The sequence below is a fragment of the Pocillopora verrucosa genome, chromosome 3 (genome assembly GCF_036669915.1).
Source record: "Pocillopora verrucosa isolate sample1 chromosome 3, ASM3666991v2, whole genome shotgun sequence".
Lineage (NCBI taxonomy): Eukaryota > Metazoa > Cnidaria > Anthozoa > Scleractinia > Pocilloporidae > Pocillopora > Pocillopora verrucosa.
Window position 1 is genome coordinate 22,653,104 of NC_089314.1, and position 27,398 is coordinate 22,680,501.

Genomic DNA, 27,398 nt, shown 5'->3' on the forward strand with positions numbered 1-27,398 from the left:
ATTCGTTTGAGAAGGTCTTTTGGTGATATTTTCCTGTGTCCTATTTAGCCTATAAAATGAGGGGGAAGAGCGCAGTAAATTGAAAGCGATTTAATCTCCATTAAAAGAAATTCAATTCTCGGCTGGTGCCTTTGCAGAGGTTGAGACAAGTTCATTACTCAAATCAAAGATGAAAAAAGAACACAATAACGCATTATTCTAGTACCCGCAAATTACTATCTGTCCTGTTTGTAATTAGCAAAAGTGGCATGCGGAGGTCGACTTTGTCTTTATTTATTAGGGAATTTCTAGTCGACGTGACTACAGGTCATCTAGGAACACGCTAAGATAAGGGTTCTCACAGATGGACTTTCTGTTTATTGGAATCATATATCAGCCCACTTAATACGGAATGCGAAGCGTAATCAATTCATTGTTTAGAAGCCCGATGTAATTCATTTGTTGTAAAGCATATTTTTTAGGCCTAAGGCGATTCAAGAATAAGCCTTTCTAGATCCTACACGTTCCTTGCTAATTATGACCCGTAATAGAAGCATGCTGGTTTATTTCTTATCTTAACTTCCGGTTCTTGTCCAGTGAAATGGTTATAATTACCGAGACCTTGTCGGCTGTGTTCCCGCTGATTACAAATACGCTTCGTTTGTACACTTAGTAAGTAGCTCAGGAAATCGAATATGCAAAAAAAGGTTTTATGTATCCACAGAAACAATTTTCAATTGTGTTTGTATTTTCTCGCCAATTAGAAAAGTCTTGTGAGAGAGTTGAAAATAATTTACGGACTATTTACGACGTTGACCGCCCGCGAGGCCGTTTGGAGCGTGACGAGAAAGCGTTACGAAACCCAGTGTAACTATACATGTAGTTCGGAAGTTAGTAGAATGATGTGCTGTGACCTGATGAAAGCATGTGACACACACGGATGGTTTCAGTTTCAACCATCGTCTAAAACATGTTCTTTCGACTCCATAATTTTCTGAATTTGAGGATATGAAGACAAAATTAGCTCAGCTTTGGGGTTTGGTCTACTATCTCCTTCTTGCAGGCTTTGATTACGGGAGCCGTGGGATTATATTTGCTGAAGCGAACACCGACCGCAATCTCAAACATGGTGAAGAGATCTCGGACACGCACAGGGACCATCTCAAAAACGCATTGCGAAAAGTGGAAAAGGTACGTATGGCGAAAAACAATTCCTGCCAATCGAATGAGTCGGTTATTCTCGACATTGGATTCGAGAATGCTCGCTGGAAGAGCGAGGCATTGCTCGCGGTCGAAGTTGCAAATCTGTTGACATCTTTAAAGCGCGTGAAAACCGCGGATGGCTTCTCTATGGTGGAAAATGACACATTGCTTTACAACATAGTGCGATCAAATGTTCGATTTTCGCCGTCCGTGTTTGGTTCAGTGATTTGTTTCGAGAAGAACCAGTATCGGGACTACGAGAGGTTTTGTCCTTATGCATTCAGAGACAAGACTTATAATGGTTCAATCCATGTAAAAGATATAGCCGTCGAACATGATTATTTAACAAGTCCAGAGACAATATGGTGGTGGGAGCCACGCTCCAAAAATGTGAATCGAACGGTAATCCCAAACGCTGAAGAAATATATTCTATTCGTCTGAATCGAACGACGGCAGAAACGCCTCACACCAAAACTGTTCCTGTTGTTCGCTACGATATGGATGGTCACTGGACTCGACCTTACTTTGATTGCTTTGGAGGTCACATATGGATGACCACATTTTTGGCTCCATTTTTTAACGAATCAAACCAATTTCTGTGAGTATCTATATTTTACCACATTTCATTTTTGCGTGTCTGTTTGCTACTAGTAAAAATTAACAATTGATTTGGCGCAGACCTTTTCTTGTTTACAGTAGCGTACATCTATCATCCGCTATCAAGCGTATCTCGCTGTTGTACTGGCATTGCAGTTAATGACTCCCTCTTCGTCGATACAAACGACTTATGAATATGTGCTCATCTCGAAAATTGTTAATGTTGTGCGTGGAAACTTCCGATTGTTTCCAGTTCCAATTTAATTTAAAGTACTGATTTGTGTTATGACTTATAATTATGAAGTAAATTGTCCACGATACAGGTTAAATTTCAAGGCTACATCCATACAGTTTTTCTTCAGTGTCTCGATTTGCTTTAAAAAAAAAAAAAAAAAAAAAAGAAAGAAAAAAAACACGAAGCTCAAAAAAACAAAACAAGACAGGAAGCTAAAAAACCCTTATGGTCGTGATATACGTGTGTCCAATTGGAAACCGGTAAACGAGAATCTATTTTCACGATATGCCTCTTTCAATGCGATCCCTAGATTGATTACATCGTAACCTCTCCTTACTTGCTTCCATGAAATTCATTTAGTCAAGAGAGGAGAATTAATAACCTTATCATTATGCATGAAACAACTTTTTAACAACGAATTTATGTGTGAAAGACGAGTTTAGGTCATTAACAATTAGGGCAAATAGCGCACTCTGATGGAGTAGATGAAAATGTAATAGTAAGTTCTGCTCACGAGCAGATTTTACCGATATCTTGACATTTGCCCTAGTCACGTAGCCAAGATGGATTATGCAGCAAATTGTCTAACATTATGTCATAGAGAACTGTCTAGCATCTTTCCCCTGAGGTGGCCGTGGTCAAAGAAGGCCACGTTAATTGAAATCGACTTGGAAATAGGAAATCGAACGTTAATTAATTCGCCCGTAAACATGCAGATGAAAATCCTCTCCGAGCTTATGTCAGCTTAAGCATTGCGTTGATTGTTAATGATGCACGTAATTGACTCGATGTAGCTGATTTGAGGTTAGTGCTATCTTGTCAGTATTCGTGCTGTCACGAACAGAAACTGCAAAATTCATAGCCCGTCATTTTGATTTTTAGGGCTTTGATAGAAACCGGGTTAAAGCGTAAGATTTATTTTAGGATGCATGGAAACAGTGGCCTGATCCACAATCAACAGTCACGTAAGAAAAAATTCTTGTTGTTCTCTCAAGACAGTGTCTCGCCTTTAAATTTATTCCATTTCACGTTCCGTCAATTGAGACAAACGAATTTGTGATTAATACTAAAAGGCAGTGATTCGCAAATAGTCATATGACAGTAGCGTCAAAGTGAAGCAAAGTGTCCACTCCAATGATAACTTTTCTGATAAGAGAAAAACTATTGACTCACAATTTCGTTCGTCAATACTCTTACAGCAGAAAAAATAAAGCTGTATTTTGAATCTCTTTTAAGGTGACAATTTGGTATCTTTCTTTTGTTTAAGATGCTGAGTGACTGTTTGACGTGTCACAAGCTGACATATGAAATTTTGAAATTATGTTTTCATTTTCGTTTGTGTACTTGCGATCTAAGTAATTTTTTAAAATTATCTTTCAATCTAAGAATTTTCATATCAAAATCACCCCCCGTTGCTGGGCAATTCAATTGTTGATGTTTTTGAGGAGAAATGCGTCTAGACTGTACCTGCACTGATGCTTTGGTAACTGAATTAATGCAACCGTGAAAATGCTGAAGGAACTCGATAAATTTTAAATGCTAATTGTAACGACACAAACAAAAATTATTTGCGCAGGAAACTACAGAACTGATCAACCAGCCCCGACTAATTAAAAAGTAGGGTTTTGACAACCAGATGAGGAAACAGAGGATGTAAATGCCTTTTTTCCACAAGTTTGATAGTTAATTATCATTCAGTCAACAGAGGTATTTGGGACAATTTGTTTATTTTGCTGAAGGACTTTTGTTAAGAGCACAAGTTTCAAACCAAAAGACTTAAAATCTGGCGTGGAATAAACAAAAATGAAAATGGGAACCAGCGCATGCTGTACCACAGGTTTCCCTTGATTACCATAGGTAACTGGTGACATCCTCGGATCGCCACTGACGCCGAGTAATGACAATATCAACTCTTTTGTATTGTATTGAGTCAAAATTTACTGCGTTCTTCTTTACAGCTGGATTTACCGTAGGCCACGAGCGTGTGACACTGTCCACCTCTTGCATTAGGCATACCCATAGTTCACCGACTATCACCCCTGGAATTAAAAATAATTTTTCTTAACATAATTGCTCCTGTGATTCTTAAGATGTGTGCGCTCCGATTGGTCGAGGATTGCCTCATATCTCGCTAGAATCACCGGTCCTCGTGCGAGGTGACTATAGCAGGAGCGCTAAAATTGAAAATGGCTGCCTTGTGTTTTGTCAGTGTCACCGAGGAAGTGATGAACGCTATTAGAAAAATTTAATTACGAGGAGCACAAAGGATGCTATTAAGATTGGAGTAACACCTTTTAAAAGAAATATATGAAGTTTTTGCTGATTGAATTAAATGTACCAATCAAATACTAGTGAAAACCGGCTCTTTATCTCGATAGTGAGTAATCAAAACAGTGTAACAGAATAGTCTCAACATCAGACGAATATTTACGACAGAGTTCGAAAGCACCTTAGCAATTATAACTAAACAATTATTCGCCTCAGGCTCAGTGAATATTGTTGAATAATTCCCCCGACTTCGCCACGGGGATCATTTAACAATATTCACTGAGCCTGAGGCGAATAATTGTTAATTAATGGTTTTTCAATCGTTATTATTTCAGTGGTGTTGTAAGCATTGATGTTGAATTGAGCAGCATCGACATAAATCAGTGTGATGCGCCAGACACTTTGACTAAAGGAAACAGAGGGAAGAAAGGAACGAGAGACAGAACTGGAAAGCTGCTCGACTTCTTAGGCACGCATAAATGTAAACCTTCCACACAGGTAAGACACAACACTAGATTCAGTTTCATATCTTTGGATTCTTTCTGAGTTAAATTTTATACTCAAAAAGCAATCCACTTGGACTCAAACTTTCCCAGCGTGAATTGGGCGGTGTAAGCGTATTTTTGGCGAACGATCGCGATTGGTGCCATCTCACATTCCCCCAGTTAAGGCCGAAGGGTAGACGATAACTGATTGGACATGGAGAAGAGCAAGAAACAATACGCTTTTCCTTCTCCGTCCGCTCTTTTATGCGTAGCCTTGGTATTTATCCTCATAATGCAAACCCACCCTTCAGAAGAGGACCCCTGCTCTTTAGGAGCGGCGTGATTTACAGTGCGTCAACAGAAATTGGCGCCATCTACAAAGAAAACCGATCACAGGGCCTCACGAAAACGATAGATGTAACCCTCTCGAATCGAGATCATGAAATGTCGAGTACAATATATTGGAATCTCACCTTGTTTGTTGAGTGGTGATGACGCGCAGGCAGCGTTGCTTAAATTTTCGGGGATATGTTAGGCAACAGTTTCTTTTCTTGCAGTGTGAACCGATCGCCAATCAAGGTTTCAAACGAGGCAGCTATCGCTGTATTTGCAGACGAGGCTATTACTTTCCTCACCCCAATTCCGACACCAAATACTTTAACGGCAGTGAGATTGAAGAGGAGTATGACAAGAAAAGTAATAAAGAGACGAATTTTTATGATGATGAGTTCAAATGTTTGCCGTGTAGCGAAGGATGCGATGAATGCTCGGACGACAGTCCCTGTATGTATAAAGTGAACCTGATATTGCGAGTAGTTCTGATCAGTATAAACACTTTGGCTGCCATACTGGCCATAGTCAGTGGACTGGTAGTATACATCTTCAGAGAAAGTGAGGTAATATTGCGTAGAAAGATGATGAATATTTATGAAAGAATCCCCAGCCAGTTAAGTAGTCTGTCTTTCTATCAACTGCGCTACGAAAAGCTCATGGGTGACCTTCACTCATAGACACATTTGTTAGGGCGCTTGCTGCCTTGCCTGCCCCTCTCAAGGTTGATCTCCGAATGACAGTGTACAAACTGGCAAGTGACATCTTTGGAAAGGGGAAAAAGCCTACAGATAAGCACAGGTGATGTTCCAAATAAAGTGTCCCTGCAATTATGTCTGAGAGTGTAAGGTATCCACACTGTTCGCATGTGCACTGTTGGGAATCGCAGGGAGGAAACCTCTCACAAGCCCGCTGTCTGGTCGACGGACTTATCCTATTGCTAAATTTATGCTAAAAAAACGTCCTGTTAGAGCCAACAATGTCAAAAGCATTCTTAAAAATAATAATATAGAGTCATAGAGAGGGATGGTATTTTGCTGAGCGTGGTCAAAAGTCTGAACATGTGTAGCTTGCGAGCGGATCCTCATTATCGGCGCTCGGCCCGAGCTTTTCTTTGCCCGCGAGAAATTTTTAGGCGAAGCGGTGAGAGATCTCAAGAGTCTAGCACTAAAAATGAATGCCTGACTCCCGGCAAACCTCCACCTGACCCTTCTCAAATCTTCCCACGGGCGGAGAAACGCTCTTCCTGCAACGCTAACAAAATTGATAGATCATCAGAGACTTTTTTGTGCTATTTTTTAAAGGTATTTGAAGTATCCAGTCCAATATTTCTGCAGATTCTTCTTTTTGGTGCCATCTCGATGTATTCGTCGGTAAGATGACTTGGATAATATGTTTTAAATGTTAGATTTCTCCCACGATCGCTTAGTATGTAACTCATGATCAAGCTGGCAGAAGAAATGATGAACTTGTAGAAATTACCGTGATGCAACATTAGCGGTCATCAGCCGAGAGAATTAGCTCAGAGAATACCATGGCGGTCAAAAGAGTAAAATACACTTCATGCTGTATTTCACCTGTAAAAGCAGTTAGTTATGATAATTTCTCTTAACCCTTAACATCCTAACATCAGTATCCATATTCTCCAAACTCTTCTCTTTACATTTGCTTTGGTGCTGATAAGGAGAATTTGTTTAACAATAAAAGCCTCTTGGGTTGGCGATCATTTCCTTTATTCTCATTATCTTGATGAATGATTCAGCAGAATTGCAGCAGGGAGAAATTAGATGTGGTCACTCTAAGGGTTTTAGGGGTTACATTATCACTGTCATTATTCTAGCAACAGATGTTATTGAAAACTACAGTACTTAATGGTGAACATTATTTCTTCAGTTAGGAGCTGCGTATGTGGACCCCTCCTCTTTGTCCTGTACCATAGAAGTGTGGCTTTACAAATGTGGTTTTTTTCTTGTTTATGGAATTCTTACTCTAAAGGCTTGGAGGTAGTAAGACTGTTAGCTTGTTGTTGTCGTTGTTGTTGTTAGTGGTGGTGGTGTAACTCTTGTTGTAGTTGTTAATTCAGTTTGGTGATGATGGTTTTGTGGGCTGAGGTCTGAATCCTCTCAGCATTTCAGCTTTTTCTTTCGTTCACACTCGTGAAAAATGTTCAACACCTTTCTTTAATCAACAACTGAACTCAGCATTAACCCTAGCTCTTATTGCTTTTATTTTCCCAGAGTGTCGGTTTCATTTCGTGCTCGATCTCCCAGGCGAGTTGATGTGACAGACGGTATGATAGCTGGTCGTTTAGCTTTACTCTGCGCCGCCGCTGTAGTTTTTCTCATCGTTTGGACTTTATTTATGCCCCCACAAGTGAAGCACAGCACAGGCGATTTGAGATTTAAACAATGCGAGTACAGTGTTATGAATTACGTCAGCTTGTTTGGTGAGTATCAACTCTTGTTTACCGATGTGGTCATGGGAGACCTGGAACAAGTGAAACTTTCTGGAAGGGAAGAGGCACTTCCACAGGAAATGTTTCCACTTGGATTTTTCAATCGGAAAACAGGAATGCTTTTTGAGATCCAGAAATTTCCCATTGAAACTTGCCCTGTTGCTTTCATTTCTTGTCGGGTAATTGATATGGTTGCACGTTGAATGGAATCTGAGATTCCTAAGGTCGCGCTCGAAGCCCAGAAATGTGAATTATGTTAGAAATTGCAGCCAAAATACGTCTGCTATTTTTTACAACGTAATTTTTTCCAATTTCTCCCCTCACAGGTGAACTAATTTTACTGGTCGGTGCCATGTTTTTATGCTTCCGCGTTCGAAATGCACCATCAGCCTACAACGAAACTAGATTTACTTCTTGGGCTGTTTACAACGCCATATTTATCACGTGTTTTGATGCCGTGTTGAGGTAAGTTGTCGAGAGGATTGATGAAAAGAGTGAGCCCTTGCATCTTACCTCCATAGAGCACATAAAAAGGACTCTTTTTTTGCTATCCAGTAGTTTTTTCTCATGGTTAATCTTGTCTCTTTATCGTAGGATTCTCACTGCTGACAACACCAATCCTGACATTCTTTTTGCCACGGAATTTATGCTTATTCAGATGACTGCTTCCGTTGCAATTCTGTTCTTATTCGTTCCAAAGGCAAGTATAATTGTGATACATTGTACATTGTACCCTCGATTTTCGCTCTGCCGTTTCAGAGCGTTTTACGTGTGGAACAGGCAAGCATACGAAATGTCCGTAATATTCTTTGTTGTTTTTCGTAATTTTATGCAATCTCATTTTGCTCTTCATGTGTTACTTGTCCTGTGTTGATTTGTGTTGATCTGATTATTCTTTGTAATGTTTGCTTTGGGGGAATAAACGTAACTTATCCCTCAGAAGTAATCTGACCCTTTTAAAGTCCTGCTCTGGCGGGATAAAAAGTGCCCTTATTTTAACAGGTCAAAGTTATTTATTATTATTATTACATATTTTTAACAGTTCTGGTTTTTACGGAAGATGCGCGGAAAAGAGGTCAACCGGCGACTAACCGCGGACCGTCAGCCGAGTGACTCGTCCCAGACTCCTAACGGCAGTTGTTCAACTGATGTGGCAACATTAGAAAGGGAAAACAAAGACCTTAAGGTAATAATAGATGTATGATGTTATACCCATGAACCTTTTCATAAGGTGCGACTAGTGAGCCCAAAACAAGTCAGTTTGGGTGGCAGGAATTACGTTAAAGTGAGATCGCTCGCCTACCTAGCAGCAGTGTTGTTCAATTCTTATCCAAAAAATAGCAATATCGTCAACTGCGTGGTTCAATAGCTCTTGTGGTCGAAACCGGTTTTTTACGGTTTATGCAATACACATGAAGAGTGAAGAGTTTCAAAACTGATATTTCGAGCGTTAGCCTTTCGTCATTACTCTAACGAGGAGTAAACGCTCAAAACGTCAGGTTTGAAATTCTTACCGGTAGCCAATTTATGTTATCAACTCAGTTTATAATACCAAATTACCTTGTTATTGTAACTCACTGACGCAGCGCCACAGAGAAACAAAAATATTTTGCGCGATGGCGGGGACCTTAATATATGGGCGTTCTCTTATTTTTTCTGCAGGATGAAGTGAGGAGGTTGTCTTCAAAAGTAGCTTTCATGCATTCCCGTCTTATGAAGGATAAGAATAAACACATCAAGAGTGGAACTAACAGTTTATGTCGAGCGCGCTCCTCCACCAACGACGATTTGGAGGACGGTACTCTCAAGAGAATTTCCAAGTTGCCAGGCACCAGGTTTCTAAATTCGCGTGTTTGAGAGTGGGAACTAGGCACACTTCCACTTGCGCTTTTCGATGACCGTTGCGTTTCAAATGAGGCGTATGCCCATAACGTCAGGTTGACTAAATATGAGTGCCTTTTTACGAACATTAACAATTGGAGTAACTAAAGTATGTTAAATAAACCCCAATTTACAAAATATTTCAGAAGTAATAATGTGGAAGCTTAGTGGTGACAAAGAGAGATCTCATTTAGCTTTGAATGCGTAAATCCAAACGAGAAAAATATGTTTATTAATTGCTCGACGAACATTCCTCGCAATTACGTGCCGAACCACAGAAACTTAGAGGTGCTGCTTGCAGTATTTGTCGTTCAATTCCATTAAAACACTGGTTAAATATTTGGGGTGAAATTCAGAGCAAATGAGGTCGAAAAGTATTCGTTATACAACTGAACTTTTTATTAATGCGATGAGGAAGTATTTGAGGGCGTACTCGATTAAAGGTGTCAGATGAATGAAAACATAGGTTTTTAGCCGTTTTCACGCCAAATTTGAGAAATCCATTGAAATCTGTTTAAGGATATCAAAATAGGGAAAGATAAAACTATAGAATTTTCTAAAACCAAACTTATTTAATTACAGGTATCCTGTTGATTTACTATTTGGCTTTTAGAGCCTAAAAGCACGTCACCCAGCTATTGTAAAATTCGATATACGCAGACGATCGACTGCTGTGTTCAAAAAAGCTGCGTGATGATGCATTGAGTTGTTTTATACGACTTATTAACCTGCCTGGAAACTGATAGAGGCTACGAAGTAATGGTTCGGTAGAATGGAAAAAAAAAAATGGAAAAGACATTGATTAAATTTAAAAAGAAATAATATGGATGAGTAAGGAATGGTACGTTTAAAACAAATTAAAAATGACAGAATTGAAAAATATCAGATTCTTCGAAAGAGACAATTTACAAAGATGGTTCATATATTGACAACATAGAAATTAGATTACACCAAAAAAATATATTTATATGAAGCGCAAATTCTCTACTACCCTCAAACGTATCTATAGATTGGACTACAATTGATGGACTGATTCAGTCCATTCGTAGCTAAAGTTGAACTCGAGAGCTCTTTTGATTGTTCGTCTTATCAAGGCTCTTAAGTATTTCCATTCAATAACGGTTTTCTTTGCCGACGTAAGAATTTAAGGGAGTCATTTAACATCATATTAATTTTTTAACACCTTAACCCTTTAACTCCCATGAGTGACCACGACAGCAATTCTCCTTACAATGTCGATACAGTATCATGCACACAGGTGATGAGAATGAAGAAAATTATCAATTTTAGGGAATCATTAATTGATCTAGTATCAAATTCTCGGAACTTACATGTAAAGAATTGTATGACTAACAGTAAGGAGAATTACCAACCTCGGAGTTTAAGGGTTAAATGAAGAAGTGGAATTCAAATGACTCGCTTGAAGCCGAATTTTTCAATTCAAGGTTGCCTTTTTAACTAAATAATGGTTAAGATATTTTAAATAACAATGTAAATACACATGGAATGATCTACTTCATGTGAATTGATGTAAATATTAAATTATTAAAAAAAACATTATTGATCAGATTGTAAGAATTAAAAAATTGGATTCCTTTTTTATCCTCTCTCTTTTTGCGTTTATTATTTATTTATCTATTTCTTACACTCTTTTGGGGCATAGCCTTCTAAGGAGACAGTTTCCCTCTTTTGACGACTTTTCATTTAATATTTTCTTTTGAAGAAAAAAAGTCGTCGGGTAGCTTCGTCCATTTTGAAGACCTTCTAGATGCTACTGTGACTTGCTTTTGCGCCCTGCAGTCGCTGAGTAAGAAGCCGTATCTTTTCGGCGTGTTTCGGTACCATACAGTCACAACTACCTCCATGATTGTTCTTAAATGCGTTTGACCAGCCTTACCAGCATGAAATGATTCCCAATGCCTTTGATTGTAACGGCACAGTAGAATTCATAGAGTTTATGTGAATAGCTTTGAGCAGATTTTGTTTGTTTGCTAACCGAAAACCCGCACAGAAAGTGTAACTTGGCGACTATAATGCTTCCTTTTTTCTCTGATGAATTTTTTTTTGCTGTTTCATCATCGGGGCTAAAGTTAGAGGGTAACACATAGTCTTAAGGGAAAAAAATGGGGCATTTCTTTTGATGACAGGTTTGGGAAATTGCATTAACTGCGCAAGCATTTCGTGTTTTAAGGGCGCCAGTCATGTTAGAAAAGTTTTCGTGATTGCTTGAGACGTGAGCGAATGCAATTTGCAAACCTTTCAAACTTCACGATTGACCATAGATTATGAAATGTACAAGCAGTTTTAATGATTTGTTGTTCATCATAATCTAAAGGAAAATCTCTCTTCTTCTCTTCTTTGTGCATCTCTGGTACATATGAATAACTTCTCAATGGTTTGGGAAATTCTTGTAATTTTTCTCTTAATTCATAGGTAACCATTAATAGTGGAAATCAAACCAAGTTCTTTTGTAGATTCTTTTTTCAAAATATATATATATTTTATCAATCTTTAAGAGCTTTAATTTCGACAAAGTATCATATAGAAACCCCTTTATGACGTACTTATACATTCGTTAGTGACCAATCAGGAACCTGATCATCTGTTAGGGTCGTCAATGACCAATCAGGAACCTGATCATCTGTTAAGAATGTTACAAAGATTAGAAAATCTTTTTTTCATTGCTCGTGGAAAATTGAAATGGCAGAAAAATGAAGTTCTCTTTTTCTTCTTTTTCTTCCTTTCTCTTTGTTTTTTCTTTAGTGAGGAGAGGGGGGATTGTGCAATAGAAGAGGGTCTGAATGGGGTTTAGTGTTTAGTGTTATTTGTCCATATTTTTTAATGTTTTCTGTTAAATTGGCTTTTTTTTTTAATGTTTACTGTTCTTGAAAAAAATACTGTTTAGTGTTTGAAAGGAGACCCCAAAGGATTTTCAAATTTTATCTGCTCTTTTAAATTCTGCAAGAAAATCAAGAAAATCACTCACGAACAGTGAGCCGAAGCTGAAATGCTCTTGTCCTTAGCCGATAATGCGCCTTACTAGACCCTCAGTACTGGATATACTTGAGGGGATACGTTTGATAATCCACGCAATAGTTCCTGAAAAGTATCGCTTCTGGAAATCCAACCAAAGTAGTGTTTGCAAAAGACCAATTGCACTTTAAATTGGGCCCCAAGCCAAAGTACTAGCGTTAGACTACGATTTCGACTCTCGATAGTCTCGTAGAACTGCTTTTACACCGACCAGTCGATGTAAATGTTCGGAGGGAAGTATTCAAGGATGCGCGGGACCTATGCTTTACCAATGGCGTAGTCTTCGTTGCAGAGAGAGGCTCATCAGCAATCCGTTTCATTGATTTGAAAGGCGAAGTACTTTTCAAACCCGGACGCCTAAAATCGCGAGCTGATTTGCTCTCGCAGCTTAGTCGTTTCAGATTGTCACTTGAGGGTACAGGTCCAGTTCTACAGAAGCGGTTGACGACACATCTGGGATCTTTAGCTGCACAAGTCGAGAACTGAATAAACAAATTGTCCATATTAACCCACCTTTAACTAAATCAACTTCCATCTGTGCAGCAAGTAAGGATATCCTCTTGTGTGCAGATGATGAGCAGAGAAGCATAATGCAGCTGGAGTTAAAGTAAAATGGAGTGGCTATCATCGGTAGTAGGCTGAGACAGATAAACTACTCCAATGACGTGACAAGTGTTGAATCTCTCTATGTTCTGCGGCAATCAGCATACTTGGCTGCAACTAGCGCCGCTGGAGGGTTATATGGTTGTAACCTCGATTCTGTCAATGTTGAGCGACTCTTGCGGAATTCTTCAGATTCTTGTAAGGAAATCAGGAGGCTGTATGGTTATGAGGGCAACATTGTTTTCACCGACAACAAAGATCAAAAGGTTAAGACCTTTAATCCCTTAAGTGCAACAGTCGAGACCTTGTTGGGTACTGGCCATGAAGGAACCGTTGATGGAATTGAAGAAAGCTGCTCATTTACACAATTTCATGCAATCTGTTCCTTGTAGAAAATTTTTTTTGTTTCTGATATAGCTGCTGAAACAATCAAACTAGCTTCCGGGCTTACTGGCAAAGTGTCCTTTCTTTGCAACCTCGAATGTCTCTATGATAGTTTTGGAATTGGTGCACATACGATCGAAGCGGTCCAATTATCTCTTCAAGATGCTGTGTGCAATGTTTCATCTGTAAATGCTTATATTAAAAATGTAAATGCTTATATTAAAAAGACAGTCGCTGAAGTAAGGCAGCACTATAAAATGAAAGAAACGGCAACAATAAATGGCCCTGAAGGAACTGTTTCCAGCAAAACACAGGAGTCATTGGTGCTTCTCGAAAGAGGTATGGAACAGCTACGAGATAACGTTAAGAATGTAAACGAGGACTATCTTGGTGACATTGACCTGCGTACGCTGCTAACAACTCAGGTAGAGAACCTTCATGCAGTCTCCAACTTCAAAAATGAGACTTTCACCGCTCTTCAGTATGCTCAAGACTTTGGAACAATTTCAAAGGAATCTTGAAAGAGAACAACGAAGTGGGGTGCGAAGTACTTCACACTTGAGAAGTATTATTATCCAGTGCCTAAATCCAGTATGGAGTTACTGGATGTAGATTTGATGAAACTTCGTCCAGCTGATAACGTTGACCCCAACATTGAGGCAGCCATGAAGGAATTGGTTGACAGGTATCGACCTGTCAAGGACGGTAAGAAGCGAATCAACAAAAGACAAAGTGGGAGCCCTACCGCCAGCTGTATATTCCAGTACGCCATCGTGTACTAGAGTAACATTCCAAGAGGATGTTTAAGATGATCCAGGGACAGGCAATGAAGAACGAGTCGACCAGGATACAAATATTCCACGAGCTACAAACAAAGTACCGAGAATCACCTTTGTTGACGAAAGCATGCTCGGAGTTGTCGCAGTTGGTGACGTGACAGACCTCCCCGAGAAACAGGATGAATTCGACACCGACTCGGAGATCGATGCGGATAATGATACAGACATAACGTTCAGCAGATTTGGTCGCACCACCCGCGCTCATTTCCGCCTTGATCTCTAGAAATAGTTGGGACAATCGCGACTATTCAGGTATGGAATATAATCAAATGTTTTTGGCCAGGATGGAGTGACATGTCTGTCATTTTTGTTGACCATTATACATTGTGAGCACTGTAGCCGATCTTATTGGTAAAAGAATATTCTGTTATTGCTTTCATTACTAGTCAAATTTAAACACTTATATATGTTAACTCTCATTTTCCTTGTAATTTTCGTATTTATCTCTTTTTGTTTACAGTGCAGATACACCAACTGGGACCATCTCACAAAGCCAACCAATCGTACTGAGGTATTCATACAACGGATGGCAGTCCGTAAATTTGCTTAATTTTACTGTTTATTTCGATGCTCTATCCCATTGGTTGTTTGATTTAAATATCGTAATCTGATTTGTTACTAATATATTTTCTCTAAGTGGTCACGGTTGGTGAATTCTCGCTGTAAAAGCGCTTTAAGAATAGAATTGTTATGAGTTATACAAGCCAAATCTGCGGTAGTCTTCAAATATCGTCGTTCATAAGTCTGTGGACATCTTTGCAGTCTCAGTGGACATCTTCGGCAGTCTTTGGACATCTTCAGCAGTGTTCGGACATCTTCGGCAGCCTTCAGACATCTTCGACAGCTTTCGGAAATCTTCGGCAGCTTTCGGATATCTCCCTCACTTCGGAAGTCTTGAAATAATCCCGAATTGTTGGAAAATGGCCAAAAAAACCTCTTTGAGACAATAAACATAGGCCCAACATAGATATTTCCCCTTTTAGGTTGTGGTTTGTTTGTTTATGGGAAAAAAATAATGTTACAACGAATTTTTTAATGTTAGTATTAAAATAGCTGAAAACTAACTGTTTAATGTTATACAGTCAAAAAAATAAGTGTTTAGTGTTATCGAAGTACCCTTAATCAGACCCTCATAGAAGCCAGCCCTCGATAAGTTTTGGCCCGTTGAGCGCCTTTGGCAAGAGGACAGTTTCCTATTTGCCCGCTTACATTGATTGTGATAACATCTGATTTCTTAAAATCTTCATTTACGTAAATTGGCGATAATTTTTTGGGGGGTTTTTACTGACATTTACATATCGCCCTCGAAGGAACATAATTAGAGGAGTTTAGTTTAATCGATAACCGTCAGTCAAGTCGACCAACTAATTTTTCCAATTTTTTTTTTCAGAATCAGCATTTATTATTTAGGGACCTTAAGTAGTTAACTAATGACAGTCATTATGTTAACCAGACATCAAGACTAACCGAATTTTCTGTTTTGGCTTTGTTGTCATAGTAGCAAATCTGTTTTTTAATGAGTGTATTCAAAATTAGCTACATCCTGTTCTTTATCTACCAATTAAATATGATGGAAAAGTTCAGAGCAAACAGCTTACAGCTGTCTGCATACAGCAGCTGTATATATAAAGCTGTCAAGGCCAACGAGGGCTGTGATATGCATAAAAACACTTTTAATGAGCGCCACTCACTGCTTTGAATCTGGTACTTGAAGGTCTTTTTCTTATTTATCGCAGAAGATGAACGAAACCGTGGGACCAACCGCAAGAACGATGACAGACTTAAATACTACCGAGGCAAACTTCGCAATTACACCAGATAGCCCAGGAACACTATGGCGCACTAGTGTTATTGCTTGTATCGCAGCCATCAATATTTTTCTCTCGATAAGTGCGTCTCTAAGCAACGTCCTTATCCTAATTTCTCTTCAGAAAGTTTCGACGCTTCATAAGCCGACAAAACTTTTATTCCAATCACTGGCAGTCACAGATCTTTTCGTGGGCCTAATTTTACAGCCATTTCATGCGACCTTTCTGCTGTCTCTTTTAACAAAGATGGACACAAGAGCAACTTTTTACATTGAGGAAATAAATCCTTATGTAAGTATCACGCTTTGTGGGGTATCAGTGCTTACCTCGACAGCGATCAGTGTTGATCGACTCTTAGCCTTGTATCTAGGGCTGCGATACAGACAGGTTGTTACAATGAGTCGCGTTCGAGCGTTCGTAGCGTCTTCTTGGCTGATCGGTGTTTCGTGTGGCTCGTTACAGATCTGGAGCTCCCGCATCGCTTGGATAATTGCCTCCATCTGTGCTGCGCTTTGTATGCTGACCTCGATATTTTCTTATACTAAGATTCAGATTTTGTTACGCCATCGTCAGATTCAAATACAAGTCCGTCAGGGACAACCAAGTGCGGGAAAAATTGGTCTGAATATAGAACGCTATAAAGCAACAGTGTCCGCCATTTTTTGGATTCAGGTGACTTTGCTGGGCTGTTACGTTCCGTTTTGCATCGTAACCGTGCTGAGGATTTTTAATGAAAAGCAACTTTACATTACCTGGTTAGGGACTGCCACTTTAGTCTACCTAAATTCGTCTCTAAATCCCTCCCTCTATTGCTGGAAGATCAGAGAAGTCAGACAAAGTTTGAAGGAAACCGTCGCGCAGTTTTGTAACTGTGCACTAAGTTAGATTCACGGGTTTTGTTCACAGTAAACATTTTTGTACACTTAAGCACGACAACAGTTTTCAAGTTCCAGGTTGGCTGAACGGTAATTGATGAAAAGAAAAAACGTAGCTCTGTATTCAATTGCGGATTCAGTTTGACACGCTACCTAATCTAAAATGGTTGTATGGCTATTGTGTAAACACGTAGCGGTAAAGCTTCCTCAAGGTTTCTTTAGTTGGATTTGTAACAAAACGATGAAAGATGACTCCGGCCTCGAAATGCACAACCATTGTGGGAACTTTGATGAATGAAAAAACAGAACTGAACAGACTTCATTAATCTTTGATTACCTCTTGCTCAATTAGCTACTTTCATCCATTGTCAACCCTTTCAGGGCATGATGTTAAGAAAAGTAGAGAGGTGATCGCAGGCTTACGAGGATGTAATGCGGTGCTAGTTTAACTTCTTGACTTGTTATTGCGTCGTTATTTGCCAAGGTAGCTCTAATTAAGTGATAGCCTTAACCTAAAGGTGTTTAATTTGCTCGATAACCTTCAGTCAAATCCATAATTTTTTCCTCGACATAGCCTAAGTGGTTAGTGAAAGTCGCTGAATGAGCCACACATCAAGACTCGAATCAGCTAAATTTTTCCGTTTCTGGTTTTTTGGATTTGTTGCCCTTGCAGCAAATCTTTCATAAATTTCATATGTATTCGAAATCAACTACGTCCTATTGCTTATCTGCCACCGAATTAAAATAGCATATAAAATATTGTATCGTCAATAAGAGACCAGGGCCGGGTTGAGCGAAAACCAATAAACATCAATTAGGGATAACTACATACAAAACGTTTATGTTGCCATAACAATCAAATCAGGATTAAAACCAATCGCGCTTCGGAAAAACTCGGCCTTGTCCAATTTTCTTCGACTTAAAGAAATTTTGACATTTTATTAACTCAGAACAGGATTGCAAAAATTGGGTATTAAATGATACTGAGTACGGCATGAAAAGTAAGCGCGAGTTTGCGAATTTCTTCGGCTTACATGATCAAGGTTTGCGGCTCGAGTTGACTTAAATTCCTGCAGGGAGCTAACTCTTGTGAGAGATACACGGGGGGTGCCTCGTAAATGAATATTTCATCAGTGAGGCACTGAGTTATAGAATACAAATAAGAATTTACTCTTGTTTCCAAGGCCGGTTTTCTTTTTTTTTTTTTGGTACAAGAGGGGAACCAAAATCAGAAGAATCAAAACCCCCAAAGTTTCCATGTCTCGAGGTATTCTCAGCCGTGACCAAAAGTTAACAAAATGAACTCAGATATTTGGATACTTTTCATTTTCATTTCTCAAAGTATTTTACGTCCTTAGCGCAGATAAAACAAAACCTCAAGAAGTAAAAAGTTAAGCCTGTATGACATCTCATTACAATTACTATCGTCAAGATGTTTTGCATTCAAACGAAGAAGCAGGTGAAAAAATCGAAAAATCTTTGGTAATTTACATATGTTAAAGATACCCTAAATAACGGTATCTGTGATCAAATGTGAGGGGTTACAAGCTAAGGTTACAAGCTAATAAGATCAGGTTAGGACGTCAACATACCACAACTCAAGAGCCACCAAAAAATTTTCAGTCATGGATGAATTAAGACAAAAATAGGAAGAACCGACTGACGGTCAAAAATTTCAACGCCGAAGAAATTTAACATTTAGACAATCATCAAAAAAAAAAAATGGAACTTGTACATCCCTTTTGACGATTGAAGCATGTTTTAGAAAAGATAAAGTGGATATCCCAAGTTTTAAAAAGAAATGTTAAATAGATATACTTAATTTCTTTGCATAAAAACCATTTTATATTAAAAACAGAGCGAATGTATCAATTGTTGTTTCTGATACTCCTTAAAATTGATATTGGAGCTCCAGTGCACGCGGCAGGTTAGAGTCGTTAATTCAGGAAATATGATATCCCATCGATCTGAAATAATGGACGTCACGTGAAGAATGATACAGTTCAATGAATATCATTTTCAGAATATTACTTCGAAGTTCGCTCGTGCCTTCGACGTGAAGCTCAAATGGTAATTCTGGTTTCATTCAAATCAGAACTAAAAGGAAACTTCAAACGCATTTGATTCCATTGCGTGGCACGGACGGAGCAAAAATGACAGTTTTTAAAAGGAAACAAACTTAACATGCTGACTGGAGGTGTAGCCTCTCCACTTACGAGTTGCCTTTGGCTATTTAAGTATTATCTTTCAGTGTTCACTAAACTCTATAAAAATTAATGAGTTCAGTCAATCAACATTAACTTCACAATTGTCCTCATTTTGTTTGTAATCCCACCAACGCACGAATCAGAGGCAACAAGCTGAACATATGCCCAGAGGTTAATGCTGTGGAAACTCGGGCCAACATCTATTCTCCGCCTTCTGCTTTCCCGTGTGTTAGATAAACACGCAGTTTGCCCTTCTTGACGATGATATCGTTTCGTGTGGCTCTGCTTGTAATGATCACTTTGTGTCAAATTGCCAGTAACGATTTTTGGTCGCAAAGAAGATGTTGTGCCAATGCTGAACAACCTACAACAACCGCCGAGGATGAGGCAAAGCGCGAAACTAAGTCTCTCGTAGAAATTGCACTTCGTAGAGTCGCAAACGTCGAGCGACAGCTTCAAGAACGAAATGGCACATGTGACAAGGTTGATTTACTGAACATAACTTTTGACGAAAGGAGATGGAGGCAAGAAGCTCTTTTGACGGTGCAAGTGGCTAACCTTATGACATCGCTGTGGCGCTCGCGCGGGAGAGACGGTGATCCCATTGGAGCTAACGACGCGCTTCTGTACCACTACGTGCGCTCGATCGTTTTATTTTCGCCGTCTGTCTTCGGTTCAGTGATTTGCTTTGACAACTATTTGTACAAGAACTACACAAGATTTTGTCCCTATGCATTCAGGGATCCAGAGTTAAAAAAAAGTGTTCATGTCATAGATATAGTTTCGGCGAGTCAAGGTTATGACTACACGACGGACGAAAATGCGATTTGGTGGCACAAACCTAAAAAAAAAGCACTTACTTTCCGTCCCGAGAGCATCACAAGCTATTATGAAGTACGATACAACTTAACCCACACGGATGATAAAAAAAAACGGGTCTTCCCGCATGTGACATTTGAAGATGGGGCATGGACGCGACCTTACTTCGACTGCTTTGGGGGAAAGATTTGGATGGTGACCTATCTCGCTCCTTTTTACAACGAAACGGACGACTTCCTGTGAGTATCATAACCAAGCTATTTGTTTCAAGTCGTGCTATTTGTGCGCATTTCTCATTTTCAAAATTTAGAGTGAAGACATAACGCAGAGAGGATTGCTTCGGATGAGTTATTCGCTTATTTCACACATTTTTTTAAATTTTTAGAAGCATATTCCCCCAGTTTTTTTCTTGTCTCGGTGACGCAGTCGAGTTACACCGATAGCAGTATAAGCTGTCTTGAAAAAAATTGTTATAGAACAATGTGAAGGGTACACCTCCATTATGGTTTGTTTGATTTTACATAATATTTTGACTGACATTTTGGAATTAAAATTATTTGCGCAGATTTTCCTTTTTGAATAATGAATAATCGAATAATAATTGAATAATCAAGTCTTACATTTCTGCCCATTTTCCCCCTTTTCTTTTCTATATACTGTGCCACTTTTTTCTCACAATATTGAATTCTATACCAAAAAAGCTGTCGGAACCATATTCTTTACCCCCCTACGAAGCGAAGAAATTTTAATATTTGTAAACCCAAATTAACAGCTGTGTCACTTTTATAGAAAATCCTGACACTTCTCTTCGTATAGATTGGACTGCATCAAATTAGAACGATCCGGCTGAGCGACACAACAAATATTGCTAATAAAAAATTTGAAAATTAACAATTGCAAAAAATGGTGTTTCTTGGCGAGAGAGACTTGGTTTACAAGTGCTCACCATCTGATGATAAAGACCAATGCTACAATGCAATGAAACATTATCTTTGAAAGCAAGCCTTATCAAAAACAAAATTCCGAGTTGGATAAACAAGTTGTTATTCACGTTCTATATTCCATCATCTACGTAAATACGTTGAACTGAGATGGGCAGGTTAGACGTGAATATGACACAACCATTGTTTCTTTAATATAACAGTCTATGTTTAAAAACATTGTGTGCTCCATTTGATTGCATACGATTAGCAACTCTTACTTTTCAACAAAATGTAAATTACTAGACTATTCAAAGATAAGCTATAGTTTGCTGGGCATTAAGACAAAGTTTAGTAATCCTTGTTCTTGCATTGAGAAAGACTTCACCATTTGTTACAACTCCCGTTTTTTTCTATTTTTTTTTTTAATTTTATGACATCGGCTAATGACTTTATAGTTCCGAGAAATTAGCATTTACAAGTTTGGCACTTAGTCGTTTGAGGTCATTATGAAAATGATGTGCTCCGCCATGATTGCTTACATTTCCTCTCACTATTATTAGATATCCAAAAAAATTACCAACCGAGCTTTGCCTAAAGAAATATCACTGACTTGACGTGGTGATATTGATGCCAGTAGTCTATATTACAATATAAGTTTAAAAAAATAAAAAGAGAAACGAAAAACACGCCAAATTAAAAAAATGAGATGACATAACTAATATTTGCCTTAGTTTCGGTTCGCACCTGGTGTCATCACGTCAAATTGTAAATATACAAATATCGTCTTTCATTTTTCTACACCTGGCAACGAAACAATATTTGCATTTCTTTCGAAAGTAAACTAGTGTTATCCCACCAGTTAAAAACTACCACTCAAAATCGATCCTTTAGGTAAATTGCTCTTTTAAAGTCCAACATTTCATGCCACTAACGCTACGCATGCTCCCAATCATTGTCGCATTGTACCAAGACCTTATATTTAGCAAAAAGTTAGTACTAAATGGCAATATAGATATAGATAGGATTAAGTGCGTTCAAGGCCCTGAAAAGAGCGGTTAAGAAGAAAAATTTATAAATTGTAAAATTAAAAATAATTAAAATTAATAAAAATTATACTTTTGGTCCAGCATATACATTTAGAGCACTTTTTGGTTGAGTGTATTAAAACCAAAGCCAAACTAATAACAACGACTAATCAGAGGAGAGGAAAAAACCGCCAAGAGCCAAAGAGATCTCAATGTAAAACGAACCAAACTACGCGGAAAACGCGTGCGACCACGTCGTGATTGGTTTAAGTTTTACTTCTAATTGGTCGAGAGGGTAGCGAAGATTTCTGGACCAATCGCACAACGAAGTAAAGCAAAACCAATTCAATTCCGGATTACTTTCGGTACTCGGTTGAAAATTGTTCTACAAGACCATCATTTTTCCTTTTTTCCTTTTCCTTAAGGCGAACATTTTTTAATAAAAAAAAAAAAAAATTAAAAAAAATGCATACCTTTCAGTCCAATTGATGTCACGGTATAATTTAATCGACAGAAAGATCACTAGAATCCAACAGACTCAACTACTTTCTTAAACGAGAATTGTGATATTCATAAGAAAGATGGGATCCTAAAGGCAGTACAGTAATTATCCTTAATAACCTTATTTAAGCCCATTACAATCTATTTCTTAGCTCACCACTCACACAAACTCACAGTTGTCTCCAGAGTTCCTTGAAATGAACAGTCTTGTACAGTAGCTCTCTCTTAGTATATAGCTTTCTAAACAGTCGGTCACTCCCCCCGACTACTACAACAACAATTAGTACTACACAACTGAATCCTTAACACACTTACAAGTTATTCTGGATCCTTACAACACCACTGTTTTAGTAGTATTCCTTCACTACCACATGACCTAATGGAATGCTCCAGATAGTTCCATGGCGTGCACATCAGCATGGCTAAGAATTCTAGAAATTTCTAGATATTTATCTTACAGGCATTATCCATAACATTAGTGTCTCTAGCTATCATTGTTTTATGGTTTCTAGGGGTGTGGTCAGTATCGATGTGGTACTTAGCGACATTGACATTAACCAGTGTGACGAGCAGGAGTCCTCTGAATCTGATGATGGAGTGGAGAAAGGACTCGGATATGCATCGGATAATTTAATGGAATTCATGGGTACTCATCTCTGCAAGAAATCAACAGAGGTAAGAGTCTTATTTCTAGAAAGGTAAAAAGAATGTAAGCAACGATTTAGCTCTGGTTTATATGACTGGAGACTGGAGATCGAGGTCAGGGTTCGAGAATTAGGTAATGGCGTTTTGTTCTTGGACAACAGTGCTTCTCTTTACCTGGAAGTAAAGATGGGTAGCAGTAAATTAGTAGGAAAACCTAAAGAAAAATCCATAAGGACAGATTATGGACTGGCATTCAATCATGGAGAAATAGGCATATATCCCGCCTCAAGCGACGGAAACCGGGATAGGCTCTGACTGGCGTGAGGCATTTCGCTCAAGAGTAGACTCCTTTTTTACCTCTGTATAATGCTAGTAAGATGAACAGCTCAAGATTGACCAAGAGAACATAAACTGGGGATGGGAATAAGTTCTCTCCGTTTATATTCTCTTGGATTGATCTAATACGATCACTGACTGCGAAGGACAAGTAAACGAAAAGAAAACTGCACCTTGGTAACGGCCACCGCTCTTATTGCGTTTCTTAAAACAGTGTCAAGCAATCCACAATCAAGGATTCAAGCGAGGGAGTTACATATGTACATGTAAGCGGGGCTTTTACTTCCCTGACAGTCAGTCGTCTGTAAAGGCTTTTAACGGAACCCTCATTGAGCTCCAACACGATCGATATCTACGAGGCGACCCAAACTCTTACGAAGAGGACTTCGAATGCATTCGTTGCAGTGTTGGATGCGACGAGTGTGTTGACGACAAACCATGCGTTTACAGCTCTAATAGCTATATCCGTTTACCGCTGTTTTTTCTAAATGCACTCGTTATGTGTGTGGCTGTAGCATTTGCTGTATGCGTGGGAATACACTGGAATGACAGGGTATGTTAAATTTACTATTCTCTATTTGGAGAAGCAGACAGATTTTGTGTAGCAGCGTTATAAAAAAAGGATTATTCGCATTGAAATAAATAATACGATCAGGTTTAAAAATTAGCTTCTCCAGAACTTGTCTTTGTTTTGATTACTTTTTTCTCGGTGTATCGCTTTTTTTTTTGTTTTCAGATTTTCAAGGCCTCCAGCACGCGCTTCATGGAAATAATATTGTTAGGCGCTATGTTAATGTACTCAAAGGTAAGCATTCTCCTTCATAATTGCGTCTTTATAACCTTGTTATTCCGCTGTTGTTTTTAAGCGTGGTTATTTGCGTCTATTTCCAGCTCATCGTTTCATACTTCAAACCTTCAAGCCTCCGTTGTATTGCACGACCCTGGTTGCGTCATATTGGATTCGTTCTGGTGTATGGATCGTTGGCACTTAAAACATGGAGGTAAGTATGTATTTTTCATTTCGCGAAGTAGTTTTCCATGGAGAAGTAAACAGGCTGACAAACAAACGAGTTGGCGAAAGTAAAATGAAAGACTATCAGGAAGACAAGAAAACTGAGGAAACAGCCTGAGCCAATAGGAGTTCTCATCGGGGTTAACTGTCAGCCGTAAAACGGCAAAACAATTTAGCCGTTAGGCGCAGAAACTGACACATTTTATAGGTTTGTCAGAAAAAAAAGTTAACGGTAAAAACTTCTCTCTTAACCGTCACGTAACGAAATTAACTGCTAGCTGTAAAATTGTGAAACTTTTAATCATTAGCCGCAAAAAGCCATTAATCCATTGCCACCCCAGATAAAGACAAGCCCGAGAAAAGCGGAAGGGCAAACAGACTCACAAATAGAAAACAGACATATGAACAAACAAATTAACACAAAAAGACTGATGCTAGTTCTTTGCAGGGTGGCATTAATATTTCGAGTACGATCGGCCTAGAAGCTCACTTTATCAGACGGGGTACTGTTGAGACGGTTAGGTCTATTGGTACTGTTATACTCTGCTTATCTCACTGTATGGACTGCAATGGCGCCGCCAGACATTGAAGAGGCGAGGACATCCGATGACCTGAAGTTTACGCGCTGTGTAGAGAATTGGTTTGATTTTACGGTCATATTCGGTAAGTAACTGATCAAGTAATGGTTAATTTCGAACGTCTTTTATAAATTTTCCCATTTTAAAAGCAGTAGCGTTTATTATTATTATTATTATTATTATTATTATTATCATTATTATTATTATTATTATCATTTTATTCTTAATATTGATATGGGGCTTCGCTGCGCGTTACGAGCTCCGCTTCTAAAAATGGTCAATTAAATCACAAAGAGTCAGAGGGAACTTAACATATTGTTAATCCTTTATTCGTTTTGTATAACCGCACATTCTGACCACTACAAGTGATCTGATAAAATTCAAATTCCTCTCTGAGAATATGATTCACACTCACAGTTTTGTTTAAATACAGAAAGTAGCCGTAGTTAAGAAGGTTCTGATCTTATCGAGGTTCATTACAAAAGTGCCATTCTCTTTTAGCATCATGTAAAAATCACGCAGCCATCCCCAAGTGGAAAACAATAATGTTATATTAACTGGTTGAAAAAGTAGTTCGGGTCTTCTCCCATTAATGACGAAGGAAAATCAAGTAAACCCAAAGTTACAATCAACATTTCCTCCACTTAAAAAAAAAAAGATTTGTTTTAATCATGATTAACGAGTGCAAACCATTTTCAGCCGGGGACATTGCGTTGTTGATTTGGGGAATGTGGCTTTGTTACAAGATCAGAAATGCACCGGCAGCTTATAACGAGAGCAAGTACATTAGCTGGGCCATTTATAACGCTATGTTCGTCACCAGTTTCCTTATGGTGGTCAGGTTTGTGCAAGACTACATGAAATACATTTGGGGTGTCCTATTTCCTTGTAACAAAGAGAGTTACATCACCAGACTGAAACTCCCATATATCGTCATGTATAGTTCTCTATGCAACGAGTCCCTCTCAAGCTTATGCCAAATTCCAAACCAATTGGAGAAAGGCCGCGCGCAATATTCGAAAGGCAGAACTGAAAGCAAAAGACCTTCTATGCAGATCTCAAAGATTAACATAGTCGAATCTATCACATTTATAAATGAATCCCCCAAGCGATTTTCTTTTAAGCTCCAATTCATTGATGATCTGCCAAGTCTAACGTGAGTTTTCCTCATTGTTCCGTTGAGCATTTTTTCCAGTTTTGAGTTTTGTTATTCGGCTTGATATATCTCACCAGCTAGTTCATAAGACTACAGCAACTTTTACAACTCATTTCCGAATCTTAGTTCTAAATGTCAATTTTGCTGTCGATACCAGGATCACAACGAAAAGAAGAACCAACCCAGACATGATGTATGCTCTGGACTTTGTTCTGATTCACATGGACTGTTCTACTGTGTTATTTCTCATGTTCATACACAAGGTAAAGTCTGTACTCGAGCCCATTCGCTATGAACCACCCCGTCACAGCTTATCTCGGTTTCCATGTTGCATGAAGCAACAAGGAGTATAACTACTCCCCCCAGGTTGAGATGCTAGTCCATAGCTTAAAAAACCATAGCGAAAGCTGACGTGTGTAGCTGACTGGATAACATGAGCATGCTTGGGAAAAGCCTTCTGACCCAGCGCTCTGACGGCTTCATTGAAAAAACTTAAGGAAAAATTTATTTTTCTGATTTGAAAAAGACAAAGGTAGAGTTTTTGTAATTGTACAATCCTTTTTAGGTTCTCTTGTGTGCTCCCCTCCATTGAGTCCTAGTAAGTCACGATTAAATGTCCATAGCAAGGTTACTCCCCTATCTTGATCAGTCAAAAAGATGCCTCATGCTATACTGTGTGCATTGTGCGTTTGTTTGGCTGAAAAATCCACAGTACTTTAAGAAGATACTAAAAATTGACTTTCAGATACAGTTTAATTTTAACGTAAAAGCCACCAACCCTTACTGGACAAGAACACTTTTATTTTGTTGAAGTAAGGAAGGGCACAAGATCAAAGACGAGGAAGGGAGGTTGTCGAGCTTTTACAGGAAGTTTTTAGTCTGGGTGTCTTTAAAGTGGCCATGATGGTCAACTGTTATGAGGGATGTAAGACCACTATGAGATTTATGTGTATTTTTCCTTTTTCTATAGTTTTTGTTGTTACGCCAAATGCAAAGATCAGTGAATAACGCTGTTCCATCAAACAGCAACAACATGCTTGTACCAGATGACGAAATTGTTGTAGAAAGAATACCTTATAATCAAGAGGACTTATTGATGAAAGAAAACCAAGTATTGAAGGTAGGACACTGACACTCCCAGCTCTAAAATGGTCGAAGGTGCCTTGGTCAGATGGACAGAATGAAAGTGCGTGCGCTGACTTAAGCGATTACTTTTTATC

The 27,398-nt window shown here is 38.7% G+C and overlaps 3 protein-coding genes and 1 pseudogene across 5 annotated transcripts; all 4 read left to right on the forward strand.

Annotated features, from left to right (window-relative positions):
- The first annotated feature begins 897 nt into the window (after positions 1-897).
- Positions 898-11,021, forward strand: LOC131798016 (probable G-protein coupled receptor CG31760). Of its 2 annotated transcripts, none has more exons than XM_059115681.2 (10): positions 898-1,781; positions 4,619-4,781; positions 5,326-5,664; positions 6,403-6,471; positions 6,992-7,101; positions 7,336-7,544; positions 7,880-8,018; positions 8,148-8,253; positions 8,596-8,739; positions 9,216-11,021. In XM_059115681.2, exons 1-10 carry the CDS (start codon positions 988-990, stop codon positions 9,408-9,410), a joined length of 2,268 nt encoding a protein of 755 aa, XP_058971664.2. In that variant the 5' UTR covers positions 898-987; the 3' UTR covers positions 9,411-11,021. The 2 variants fall into 2 exon arrangements, with proteins under 2 accessions (XP_058971664.2, XP_058971667.2); XM_059115684.2 differs by having other exon boundaries at positions 945-1,170.
- A 2,690-nt stretch (positions 11,022-13,711) lies between these two features.
- LOC131798017 (uncharacterized) lies at positions 13,712-14,236 on the forward strand (annotated as a pseudogene).
- Positions 14,237-16,032: 1,796 nt separating this feature from the next.
- Positions 16,033-16,986, forward strand: LOC131798045 (melanocortin receptor 5-like). Its single transcript, XM_059115716.1, has one exon. It carries the CDS (start codon positions 16,033-16,035, stop codon positions 16,984-16,986), a length of 954 nt encoding a protein of 317 aa, XP_058971699.1.
- Positions 16,987-19,021: 2,035 nt separating this feature from the next.
- LOC131797996 (metabotropic glycine receptor-like) lies at positions 19,022-25,861 on the forward strand. Of its 2 annotated transcripts, XR_010716864.1 has the most exons (7): positions 19,022-20,241; positions 22,964-23,126; positions 23,647-23,985; positions 24,169-24,237; positions 24,324-24,433; positions 24,883-25,107; positions 25,722-25,861. XR_010716864.1 is itself a non-coding variant. In XM_059115657.2 (6 exons), the coding sequence occupies exons 1-6, from the start codon at positions 19,445-19,447 to the stop codon at positions 24,924-24,926; spliced, it is 1,512 nt and encodes a 503-aa protein (XP_058971640.2). In that variant the 5' UTR covers positions 19,022-19,444; the 3' UTR covers positions 24,927-25,052. The 2 variants fall into 2 exon arrangements, 1 of the variants encoding a protein (XP_058971640.2); XM_059115657.2 differs by lacking the exon at positions 25,722-25,861 and having other exon boundaries at positions 24,893-25,052.
- The last annotated feature ends 1,537 nt before the right edge of the window (positions 25,862-27,398 follow it).

Excerpts from the sequence above, each read along its gene's own strand:
- LOC131798016 (XM_059115681.2), top strand. The coding sequence starts at position 988 with ATGAAGACAAAATTAGCTCAGCTTTGGGGTTTGGTCTACTATCTCCTT. Across the intron at positions 7,102-7,335 it reads CTTACTCTAAAGGCTTGGAG|AGTGTCGGTTTCATTTCGTG; the intron begins GTAGTAAGACTG and ends TTATTTTCCCAG. Across the intron at positions 8,019-8,147 it reads TGTTTTGATGCCGTGTTGAG|GATTCTCACTGCTGACAACA; the intron begins GTAAGTTGTCGA and ends TCTTTATCGTAG.
- LOC131797996 (XM_059115657.2), top strand. The coding sequence starts at position 19,445 with ATGATATCGTTTCGTGTGGCTCTGCTTGTAATGATCACTTTGTGTCAA. Across the intron at positions 24,238-24,323 it reads CTATGTTAATGTACTCAAAG|CTCATCGTTTCATACTTCAA; the intron begins GTAAGCATTCTC and ends GTCTATTTCCAG. Across the intron at positions 24,434-24,892 it reads TTGGCACTTAAAACATGGAG|GGTGGCATTAATATTTCGAG; the intron begins GTAAGTATGTAT and ends AGTTCTTTGCAG.
- LOC131798045 (XM_059115716.1), top strand. The coding sequence starts at position 16,033 with ATGAACGAAACCGTGGGACCAACCGCAAGAACGATGACAGACTTAAAT.